The 12,974-nt window shown below is 36.3% G+C and overlaps 1 protein-coding gene across 5 annotated transcripts in view; it reads left to right on the top strand.

Moving 5' to 3' along the window:
* The window catches only part of UTRN (utrophin), a 342,692-nt gene that overhangs the window by 249,162 nt on the left and 80,556 nt on the right, over positions 1-12,974 (top strand). For all 5 annotated transcript variants that reach the window (XM_030944526.1, XM_030944527.1, XM_030944525.1 and 2 more), the window contains one exon: positions 4,451-4,580. In XM_030944526.1, coding sequence (XP_030800386.1) covers positions 4,451-4,580 — 130 coding nt within the window. The remainder of the gene's footprint in view (positions 1-4,450; positions 4,581-12,974) is intronic.

The raw sequence follows: 12,974 nt of genomic DNA, 5'->3' as shown, positions 1-12,974 counted from the left end.
TTCCTTGAAAGAGTGCATAATGAGACCTGATTTAAATATGTTCTGTTTTTAAGAAACATCCCATGTGTTTTCTTTGAAATTAGCTTTGCCTTCATCTGTTGGGACTATTAAGCAGATCTGCTCCTTGAATTAGTCTGTACAAGTCTGTACAATTCAAAAGAGAAAAAGACTGCAAATTAAGAGTGAGTAATTTTAAAAGTCCACTTACTGTGCTCAAAAAACAATTTTAAGGTCCAGCTGAAGGAAATAGGTGTTTTCAGGATATGCTAAACAGTGTAAAAATCACAATAGCAAAAGTTTTGTAGCTTTTAAATTTTCCAAGAGAGGAAAATACTTCAGCTGCAAAGCATTCCCAACAGAAATTTTGTAATGCCCTGGTTTAGGAAACTTCCTTTAAAAATCTTACCTTACAAGAGTTGGGTTTTATATTAGAAATCAGATGTATCTTTAATGAAGAGAGGGCAAATAGGTTTGATTATCTTTGTGTAACAGAGCAAATGGTCTATCTGTCTGCCTTTCCAGAGTTACAAAGGAAGTAACATATGTTTCAGAGTCACTGAAGGAGGAGCAAATCAACATGGAGAGTAAATCACTGGCTCATGGTTGAAAATCATGGAGGCCCTTCTATTCTCTTTCCTGACAGGAGGATTGTGTTAGTTGGGTCCTGGGTTACTCCGCTGTAGTTGGCGAACTGGAGACCTCATACCTGCAAAATGAATGCTGCAGTGCTGATTGTAGTCATTGCTTTGTTTTTTGCTGCATAAGATATTTCAAGAGTGTAGTTTGGTAAGAACATGTCCATCTACCAGTGGAAGAATTTTTTCAAAACAGGTTTTTTTAAGATATTTTTGGCTAGTATTGTTTAGGGTCAGCTATGAAAACAGTTTGTGTTGACACTGTATCAGCACACCAGATTTTAGGTTTTCAGGGCTTTTCTCCCCTGTTATAAGAATCAAGAATGTCTAAAATTAGTGTTGGTTTTTCCAGGACTCTTGCATGTCCTGGTTTATGTAGGAAGTAACAGTGGATTTGCAAATGCAACAAGAGCTGTGTAAACCGTAGACATTGGATTTAATGGTCTGTCACCTGTCAGATTACTGAGGGAAGTGAAGCTTTCATTTTAAACCATTACCTAAAGTATACAGTAATTCTGCAATTTATAATTGTTGTATGAAATATACAGTGGTATTAATTACTGCCCAAGTTGTGTACAGCCCCTTTTTGTATGACCAATATAACTTTGAAATATTATTTTGCTTTTGTAAACATAAAAAAGCATAGTGTGGGCAAAATAAAGGTGCTATCTCTGTGCTGTGTTCACGTTTTCATTTTGTATTCACATCTGCATGCTCAAAAAATACTTGCATCCACGTGTTTAGCTTATTAGTAGGCGGTTTTCAGTGACAAGTTTTGAGATGCTTCTCAAGGTTGTTTTTTTTTGCCATACCTTCACCTATTGAATCTATTACCAAAACTCTAGCATCAGTTTTCTCCTAATTTTCTCCCTGAAATGCATAGCCAGGAACAGGAGGGAAACTCACCTTCCACTAAAACCTGTGCTCCACTCAAAGCTTACAAATGCTTTAACTCTTTTAATTCTTAATGACAAAAGGAGAATGAAGTAATATCCTTGTCTACTGAAGGAGGCACATCCATTCTGAGTAGCCATCTCTTGAAAAACTAAATAAGCCACTAAAATATGTGATTTTACTTATTATATAAAAACATTTAAAATCAGCAAATTCAGTATTGTAGGTTTATGTTCCTTGCTGGGCTTTTTATGACTTACTTTCAGTCTGTAGTGTTCCTCTAGATATGATTTTTTCCAATGAAAGCTTTATTTTGTCCTTTCAAGACAACAAGACAAATGATATTTCAGCTCAAGATAAGATTTATAAGTGGGTTTCTTTTTTTGTTCTATTGCAGAGAGGTTTGCTGGGACAAGAGATAGTATTATTGGTATGCTTGGTTATCCTTGCATTGTGTAGTCTCATTGCTCTTCTTGTTTACTGGCAGAGAGACTCAGAGAAATACATTGAGTATTGCTAAGAAAAGGTTATGCAAGTCTGAGTGCATTATTTTTGCACCTGTGGTATAAGAAAAAACCAAAATAAAGCATAATGTAGGAAGTCTGGGGTGTGCTCAAGGTACTCCACTGCTAAATGATTTTAGTAGTATTATTTCAGTGTATGGTTTATTTTATGCTAAGAGAGTTCTCTATAAAAATATTGATAAGGATTGCTATGGATGACTTATAGCTGATGAGCTGTATGGGCCAAACTCTTAAAATCTTTTGCTGTCAACTTCAATTTGAACTACTTCTATGGCAGGGATGTTGGTGCATTAAATCCAAGGTCTCTTAGGTCAAACTTGATTGAAGTTTTATTGTGGGTCAGGAGAAATTGATGAAAGGCACTATGTGAGTGTAAACAGGAGAGACAGAGTAAAAGAGATCCATCTCTAGATTGTTTCTAACTGCTGGAATTTCTTAGCAGATTCAAAATGTGACATAGCCTCCCTTTTTTGTATGCTTTGGAAATATTTTGGAAGTGATATGGAGGGGAGAAAACTAAATCTAGAAATATTCCCTACTTCAAAGTGTAGTAATCAGCTCTCTGTTTCCGACAAAGTTTTTGAAATTAAAATGTGTTGTATTTTACTGATGCATCCACACAGGTTCTACCAACCAAAAGTCTTTTTCAAATGGGGAATTTTTCTAGCCATACATACTGCCTTCTTTCTTTCTTGAAACAAATTCCTACGTAGAGAATGCTTTAATGGTTTGTAACCTGTGGATGATTCAAAGTACCTTATTCTAGTGCGTGTAATGTGAAATTAAAATATTGATACATACTGTGAAGAACTGAAGAAATTCTTCAGGAATGTTGCTTTTACAATACTTCCATTTCTGCATTTATTTTTTTTAAATAAAGAAGGCTTGTTTTTTAAAGGACAATTTTCATTACTTACTACATCTAGTATGTACTGAATCCTACAAAAAATATCATTGCTATACAGAAGTATATAGAGAACACTTTCCTGGCGAGTGTTTCTATAGATACAACAGTTAATGCTTACTGAAAGTTGGACTGTAATAATGCAGGTTCCTAAATATAATGGAGGTTACTGTGCTTTCAGTCCTTAGTTTTTTGTTTGAGTTATGTATTTATTTACATGTTTGCTTATTTATTTTATTTGAAGCAATAGAATGGAAGGACTTGGAAAAATGAGGAAGGAATGAAGTGGGGGAGGGGGAGGAAAAATAACATCTTGCCTTCTCCTAAGCTAAAGTTGAGATGAGGGTGTTTTTTGTGATTGTGGCATCAAGAGACTAAGTAATGAAAAGATAAGACAGCATTTTTAATGTTTTATGGTATCTGTTTTTCAAACTTTTCTGTAGTAGAACACTCATTTTATTATATAATATTGTCACCACTGGCTAACTGCTTTTTTGATCTGGAATCGGGCCTTAACAAATTGTGACAGCAAAATAAGCCTTGACTTTCAAATTAGAACTAAAAAATATATTGTAAAAAATAAACATAGCATTTAAATAATGTTTAAAGTCTCTTCTTTTGTCTTTCTGTGTGTAGAAAATAATACAAATAGAACAGGAAAAGCAGTTTCCTTCTAGGTGGGACAGATTTATGCTTTATGCTGGAAGAAAATGCTTCATAAGAAGCATAACAGCTGACTACTTATAAACTTTTTTTTAAAGGTTGGTTGCACTTAAACCTTTAATAAAGTCGTAAGTGCTGGAGAGCATAATATCCTGAAATTTATTTTTACCACCATGAAAGAATCTTACATAAAAATTGATTTTTTTTCTTTCTGTATATAAGTTTCAAAGAATTTTTGCATAATAAAGATAAAAATATTTTTTATTAGTTTAAAAAATTGCTTTTTCAGAATGTGTTATCACAATAAAATTTCTGATACATGTTTTCTAGATTTAAAAAATATTTATAAATAGTGGACAGAAACAAGATGTTTCATTTTCTAAGGAATGTTAATTTTTGCAATTCGCCTTAGCATTTGTAAAATAATTTCCTGAAGTCTTAGTAGATGCAATTTGCTGTTATTCCAGCTATCAAAAAAGTAAACAGTCTGTTGTAGCAATTTACTGTATATTAGCAATCCTGTTGAAAGCAATAAACACATTAAATTTACTTTCTAATGGAATTTTAATGTAGTAGTTTGTTTGTTAGGCTTTTTTTAAACTTACCATCATCACCTTTCTTGTATTCCTTTCTTCAAGTCAACTTCCTAAAAATTACCCTTCCAGCCTCAATTTCTTGCTCCTTCTATTTTGTAAAATTTGCATTTTTATCTTGCAGTCTGATTAACATTGACTATTACTCACTTACTAGGCAGATCTGGTTGGAGAGAGAAAACAGATATTGTTCACAAAGTCAAGTTACAAATGAATTCTTCTTTCCCTTCCCAAAAGGCACTGAGGCGTGAACTGAAGGAGAAAGAGCAAACCGTTCTCAACGCTGTGGACCAGGCACGAGTTTTCCTTGCTGACCAACCCATTGAGGGGCCTGAGGAACCAAGGAGGAGCTTGCATTCAAAAACAGGTTAGAAAATACCTGTGGCGAGGGTCAAAAAAAGAGAGAAAGGACTTGCATGTCTCTAGTACATATTTTATATCCCAGTTACTTGCTCAGACCTCAGAATCTTCTGAATGGCATCCTGATGGCTTTTATTTCTGTTTTAGACTCAAGGGTTACTTCTCTGCTTTGTAAGATTTTCACGGAAATTTGTAATATTTTCATGGAAGAAGTAGAAACATCTCTTTTGCCTTTTCCAATTTTTGATTCAAAACACTAATGATAGTTCTGTTCTGTTTTCTTAACATAATAACATATGCACCTTAAATGTAGTCAGAATAGTACTTCAAGGATTCCCATTCAAACATCCATATGTCTATTGCAAAGTTTTACTCCACAAATAGAAATAAGCATGCTTAGTGGTGTATCTCATTAGAAGTAAAATAAATCCACTTTAGGAAGGAAGTCATTACATAACCCTTAGGATTTGAATATTGGGTGAATCCTTGCTAAGGAATGGAACCACAGCTATGTTAGAAACTGTTTTTGCATAGTATTTGTTGAGATATTACTCTAAATATCAGAGACCTGCAAAAAGTTAATAACTCCCCCACAACCACAAAAAAGGGAATTATCTCTGTAACTTCAACAGTTATATCTCTGATATAATCTAAGGCATTATGAAGTCTTACTTTTAGTCACACAAGAGCTGTTCTCAGAAAATGTAATAATCTGCTTTTGCAGAACTGTCAGTTGCTGTAAGGTGTGAACAATTTACTGCTCTATATAACTTACAAAATTACAGTATATCTGCTTTTATGAGGAGTTAGTTTTTTCTTTCCATACATCTCCATTGCAAACTTCTTAAGTTTGTTCAGTGGAAACAACTAATCTCCTGCATCCATACTTTGTGTTATTTCTGTACAAATTTTTACGTGGTTTCATATTCCCGAGTTCAACTTTATCACAAAGTCTGAATAGCTGGTGATTAAAGCCAATGAACCATTTATCTCATTGATTAGTGCTGCTGGTGCCCTCGCTTGACTTCTGTTTTGAGCTCCTGACTCCTGAAGATATTCCGTTTCTCTTTCCTCTCAAACCCATTTGCTTTATGGCATCTCTAATGTTTTAGTTGGTCTAAATCACAAGCAACTTTGCAGTTGAAAAGTAAGGATGCTCTCTATATATTTGCTCATTCTTTCATACAGAAGTTTGAAATTGCAGGTTCTCTTCTCAAAAACATAGAACCTCTCAGTGTAAATGATGCCAGTACATAAAACCTTTCCAGTGCAAAATGTTCATTTTCTAACAGGGTTTGGTATCAATGATCTAGTCAGTGTTGATTGACAGGATGCAAACTGCAAAAGCAAACTTCAGATTATAAAATGCATCATAAATTCTTGCTATCCAGTCTACTATGATGAAAATTATTATTATTTTGTGTTATACCAATGGCAGTGAGAACAGTATGACAGGGAATTTGATGACCATCGTAAACTGCATCACAATGACATCCATGGTCTGCAGGTGACGTGTGCATGTCTCTGGTCTAGTCATTGTATTTAAAAAACAGTCATATGTTCAGACTGGAGAGCCTCATACCTGTGCACTGAGCTTCTTTCCCTCTTTCTTCTTCACACTCAGTACTTCCATGGACTTTCTTTTTTTAGCATGTGATAGGTTAGTCTTGACTACCAGCCAAACTCTCACCCATCCACTTATGTCTTCCACTGCAGTGGAAAGGAGGCAGGAGATGGGAAGAACATGAGTGAGAAAGCTCATGGGTGAGAAAGGGGATCAAATGGGTCACAGATGCAGATCCCGTACAAACTATTGTTGTGGACCAAACAGACTTAGCTTGGGGAAAACAAACTATTGCCATTTAAAATAAATAACTAAGTTAGTTTGTAGTGGGGGGGGGGGGGAAACTTCACAAGCATTAAAACCACTTTATTCCCACCTTTCACAGACTCAGCTTGACTCCCTCATTTCTGTCTCTTCCCTGCGTTGTTGTGATGCCGGTCATGCTCAGAGAGGCAACAAGCGGCACGAGAGGGTGGGAAAGTGGTGACTTCATGGTTAGCCTAGCAGTTTCTTTCTCCTGCTTCTTTCCTTTCACACCTTTCTTCTGTGTGCTATCTCTGTGGGGAAAATCTGCCTTACCATGGGGTTGCTCCTCCTTCTCTGACTTTGGTGTTCCCTCTGCTGTTTCTCCTGTTCATTTCCTCCTCCTCTCTGGTGTTTTATGTTTCTTAAATACACTTTCCCTGAGGTGCCGCCAGTTTGGCTGAGGGCCTCAGGTGTGCCCCATGGTGAGTTGACTAGAGTCTGCTGTCCCTGGCACTGGGCAGCTCCAGCCTCTTCTCCCAGAGACCCCTATGAAGCTCCTGCTGCCGGCAGTGGGCACTCGCACCCTGCGCAGAACAGACCTGCACTTTCTGTAGATTAATAGACCTTCAGGCCAAAAGCTGTCTTTAAATCATTCTGTCTGAGCTCATATATATGTAATAAGCTGTTAATTTTCACCTAGGAGTGAGTCTAGTAAATTTTTTCTGACAACTGATGCCACACCAGTCTCCAGAAAACTTAATCTCTGAACTAGAAGACAGCCAGAGGCACACAATTTTTCTGCAGATTAACCATTATCAGTGAAGGATGTGGGCTTTAGTTTGCTTTTAAGATATTATTTTTTTTAATTTTCTGTCAGCCTCTTGGTCACTGGTGTACTCTGTAGTTGTTTAAAGTTAACTTGTTAACTTCAATGAAGTCCACTTCATGTTGATAAACGTGGAGTGTGGTTATGGATTCTAAACTGACAGTCTTTTTTCTAAAAATATTGACAGTCAACACTGCACAGTCTTGATTTGAACATTACTTTGGCTGGTTCTATAATAGAAATAGCAAAACTATTTTATTAAGTCAAACTTGCATTAATTGGAAATCAGTTTCTTGAGGTTATTTCTTACCTTGTATAAGGGAAGGGGTCGTTTTGGGGGAATGGTTAGCTAATCTGAAGATGATAAAAGTTGTGACATTGTTTTCTATTTTCTTCAACTTCTGAATCTATTTTTTTAATCAATATTTTTGATAGTTTTCTCTTTCACCACAGGTCTTTTCATGCCAGGGAGGGCATCCTTGTTGCAAGGACAAAGAATAAGACAGATTTAGGAGAAAACTGATCAGAATCAGTTTTGAACTTTTCTGACTGAGACTTGTTTGAAGGACTTGTGCATATATATATATACTCATATATATAGATATAGATATATATACACTCATGTATTATTCTATCCAAAGAGAACATTTGTTACAGCATGCCTTATGATAACCCATTATTTTCTGTAATGGTCTTATTAATTTCAAACATATGACAAGAATGTATTTTCAGATTATGGGTAAGCCTTGGTTTCTTCTTTCCCAATCTTCAACTTATGCTTCTTGTGCTGGCCTTCTACTGTATCGGAGAGTAACTGGCACATTCAGTCAGAGTTCTCTATCTTCCAGAAAGCTACTTTCTTAGCCAATTGCATCTCCCATCTGTCTTTTTTTCTGCTTTTGTTTTGTCATGTTTCTGTAGAGAGGCCCCACCACAAAAAAGCAAGCTTCACAGTCTTCTGTATTTGAGCTGCCTAAGCATCTGAATGGAGCTGATTGATAAGCCAGCAGGCCAGCTGCTGAATTTCATGGATGGACAGGTTAAAGAAATTGAAAATGCTTATGCTTTTAGCATTTTTTTTCACTTTTTCACTTGTCTGTGGTATAGGAGAAAACTTTGATCTAAAAATGTTAATTATATTTCTCTATGGCATAGTTACAGCTGGCTTCTTAATTCCATGTACTGTAAGGTTACAGGCCATTGGAAAGACAAAGGAAAGCAGATTTCATGATTTATGTCCCCAGGGTTCTATGAACTGATGATAAAGCTTTGCTGAAATTCTGTCCTAATATTTCCACTGAAGCAGTGAAACATCCTAGCAGATCATCACAGGCCACTACACTGATTGTCATTGTAATAGTGAATGGTTCTGGGTGTCTGTAGTGTTGTCCAACTACTTTAGTAACTTAATTTTTTTAAGACAATTAGATTCCTAGCTTTAAAAGCTGCTATTTAGTAGCAAAGGTTGTTGTGATAAACACAGCATTTAAAAATAAGTGTTTACCATCTGTTATCTCCTATTAATTGAATAGAAAGCCCCATAAATCACATCTGTGTTATAAAAGAAATATGTTAATGAGCATCAATGAATTGTATGTAGATACTTTATTTAAACTTGTAGAGGGACAATATCTTTACCTGTTTCAGGCATAAATAAAAGCTGAACTTTTTTGCTTACCATAATTTAGGTAAATTTCTCTGCCATAATTTTTCCTTTTGCAAGGAAGATCTCACTGAAAATAGGCAGTTTATTCTTTTCTAATATATTACAGGTATATAGCAGGCAGCATGTCTAGTATATAGCAGGCAGCATTTCTATTCCAAATGTTTGGGTTTGTTCTCTAGCTATCATACACTACTGGGATTTTTTTTCCCCTCTGCTGTGCTGTTGGACTGAGTATGAAGTCTTGACTGTGGATTAGAAGTGCTTAGGAGAATGAAGAGGATGTAGCCCACTGGAAGTCAGGGGAATCATATCCAGAAACTAATTACACTATTTTCAACATTGCTGCTTTTGTTTTAGTTGGAGCTCATTCACTCATGACTTCTAACAGTTTCTTCCTATGATAAGAGAAATGTGCATTTACCCATGAGAGAATCACAAAATACTTCTCTCTCTCGTTTTCAAAATTAGCTCTTTTAGTCACCCTTACAAGTTTAGTCTGCTTTGGTAAAGCTTTGAAATTCGTCCTGTAGGGTCTACATGGTTGTCTGCTTGGAGCCATAGTAGTAAATTCAAGGAAATTGTTTCCACTTGCTGAGTGGTGTGGAATGCAAACTTAGAGGATTTTAATGGAAACAGGCTGGCTGGAGTTCAAAATGGTTAATTTTATTATTGGTTGATTATTTGGGGTTTTTTTTTATTCATGAGGACCTTGGGATACTAACCTAGTCATATTCATTCCTGACTTGTAGGCTCTGTTGTGTCCCAGTTTTATCTGAAATATGGGATGTTCTCTGGGTGGAAACATCTTTACATTTAACATTTAACCAACTACTGCTTGCTCTTAAACTTCCGGTTCTCATCACATCAGGACTAAGTTTTCCGTCAAGGTTGTTAGAAACTCAGACAATGCTTTCTCTGCAGCAATGCTAGAGACTTCATGATGCAATGATAGCACTGCTTTTGGATCTTCTGTGCAGGAGTTTGATCATGAGCCATTGTGCCCATTCTAATGCTCTGAAAGTTTTCATAATGAGCACAGTGCTATGTCATACATTGTTTATGCTGCAAAGATTGATTGAACCAAGGAAGAGACAATGTTTGACATCATGTGAGAAGGAGGCAATATGAAATCATCTCCAGTTCCAGTATATTTGGTTAAGAATTTAGCAGAAGTGAAAGGAAATTATTGTAATTTTGGCAAGATGGAAAGAGATCGCTAATTCAAGGCTACATAATAAGGATTGATAGGTTGACTAGGATGAAAACTGCTACAGCCAAACAGTTTGAGGTCTAAAATAAATTCTTAAGCAAGAAGAATTTTCTTCACTACTATTATCCATATATGTAAGCATGCAAGGAAACTATATGCTGAAAATTCAGGCCTGAAAGTTTTCTTTCAGTCTGTGCTAGAGACATAGAAAACCTGTTGGAGCTTTCAGTGCTTTGCTTGTGACAAAAAATTTATATTAAAATCAAGATTTTTTTCACTACAGAAGAGGAGTCCTTTTCCCTGACTGCAAGGTCAGTTAATATCTGTCCTCTCCTGTAAACAGATGGTCCAGTGAATATAGGCTGTTCTTACTCTCTGAGCAGCTGCTGAAGTGAGGATAATGTATATAAGTACCATTACAAAAAGGGTTGGGAAGACACCGATCAAACTGGTGATTGAGAAGACTTTATATAAAGTAGGAAATAAAGAGCAACGACTACTGTGTAGAATTTTTTCACAGCAAAAAGGAATCCTGTCTGCTGGTTTGTGTAATGGCTGGTTAAATGAATTCCAAACTAATAGAAGAAAAGTCTTACCATTAAGACATTTTCTTTGAGATTTACAATTTTATGCTATGCAACCAGTATCTTGGAGAATATGATCTCTGCTTGAAAAAAAGTAATGTGTTGCTCATTAATAACTTGGGCTTTTTTGATGGAAAACTTAGTTATACAAGATGTATTTCTGTTAAATGAATATATGCTGAATGGTTTATAGCTCATAAAAGCACATATTTTGCTCTATTTCTCTAGTAAATGTCTTTTTAGTGCAAGGTTTACAAGCACTTCCAAAGCTTTTGTAAAATAAAGCAGTCTTGCAATGAATTAATATTTTTCAAATACAATATGTAGTAGATATCCTTGCACAATAACATTGATTTGACAAATGGTCTTCAAACATGTTTTGAGTTTCAGTTCTGTTGGGGTACTAGTATCATCCCAATCATTCTGGAATCTTTTTCCCATCCCCAAATAAGGGACTAGCTCTTTTGTGAGTAAAGCTGCTTTGTTTTAGCTGGCCAGACAACTAAAGTCAGGCTATTGTTCCCCTCTTCTAATCATTGAATCATCAAGCTTGGAAGAGACTTTCAGGATCATCTAATCCACTTGTTAACTGAGGACCCCCATAACCACCTCTGAACCTATCCCCAGGTGCTACAGCCACTTCTCTTCTTATTGCCTCTGTTAGAGCAAGAAGCGCTCATTGGATCTGCTGTGTTTAGGCCTTTAAAAAAGGCCAAAGAGTTTTACAAGATTTTCAGCTCTTACTATAAAGCTTTCCACATGTTCTTTGTCAAGCGAAGGATCTTTTTAACTGACTAATAATCTAGCTTAGACCTGCACGGGTCTTGCAGCATTCTACTTTTTCATGCAGAGCTGGTAGGCTTTGGCTCTGACAACAGATAAAGAATGATCTGACTGCATGATGTTGGATCCAAGTGGTAGACTGCAGCTTTGCATATATGGAACTTCACCTTAGTCCAGTTTTTGGGTATAGTGTCCCCTGTATTTACATGTTCTAGGTACCAACAGAGAAGGCTTTATCAAATTGGTGTGCAATTTTCTCTCCCCTCTCAATGAAGCTTAGTATTGCCTTACCTTATGTAAGGTGTTCCACCTCTGGGTGTTCCCTTAATCCTCATTTATAAGTCTTGCAGCTTTCATTGCTGAGGTTTGGTTGCCCACAACCTACAACTGTATGATAGGAAACCTCAGCCTGTGAGAGAGCCTGTAATATTAAATGCTGGTCCTTAGGTGCAGCTTGACTTCTAGATTGTTCACAGTCCCTTGTCACTGGACTGTAGTGAATTCCCATTCATTCATCATTATTATTGTTCTCAAAGGTGAATTATTCCAAAAGTACTTATGCTAACAACTTCTTTGATGGCATTTTGTAGCTGTTCTTTTCTGTGTAAAAGAATTTCTTTTCCTTAAATTGGGTTTTACTTAGAGTATGAGCTTTATTTCTTTTCAAAAGAAATAAATATTTTCTTTGCAGAACTTGGGGTAAAGATCATTCTAAAACTGTGTTGTGCTATAATGCAGTTTATTCTACTGTGAAATGCTGTAAATCCAGAGACAAGGTGCAATTTATCACAGCACAGCTTTGGTCTTCAACTTTGTTCTGGTGTGTAAGTATTGCAAATTGTAGGTTACTGCCACGTCTCTGTATCCTACAGCTACATACGTAGTTCATATCTATTTGCATCTAGTTAAGCATTGTGGGATTTTTTCACGGTCATTTCATTCCAAGTTTCTCCTCTGCAATCCCTTCTTGCCACTGCAGTGTCCCTAAGACTGGGTACAATCTCTGCTTTTACAGGCCGAGTGCACATAGGCAGTGCTTTCATGTAATAGCTTATGACACCCAACAAGTCACTGAAATATTAACTTAAGACACTTGATAAGTTCAAAATATCTATTGTAACACTCAGCTGCACTCTTTCTTCAAATGTCTCTCTCTTCTGAGGTCAAAACATGCACCATAAACCATAGGCTGGGTATGTGTCTCCCTTCCCTTGGTGCTGTTGGCTCTTGATTACTCTTGCCTTCCACTGTTCTCTGGTTACCATTCCTTGTTTGTTGTTTCTCCTACATAACCACTTCCCAGCAAAGTCCTTGTGCTTTTGGGCAACACTCTCTCCTCCCTATATCAACAGTTGTAATACAAATTGTAGTTGCATTGTGGGTTGATTTTTCTTCATTTTGTTGGTGGGGTTTTTTTCCCCAGATGGCATCTGGATTGTCTTGAATCTCTTCTAGTGATGACTAGAATACTCTTCTAATCATCATAGTCCAGCATATATCAATACCTACATGGGCTAACAAG

This window comes from Camarhynchus parvulus, chromosome 3, assembly GCF_901933205.1.
Source record: "Camarhynchus parvulus chromosome 3, STF_HiC, whole genome shotgun sequence".
In the NCBI taxonomy this organism is placed as follows: Eukaryota; Metazoa; Chordata; class Aves; order Passeriformes; family Thraupidae; genus Camarhynchus; species Camarhynchus parvulus.
This window is presented reverse-complemented; position numbering and strand designations above follow the sequence as displayed.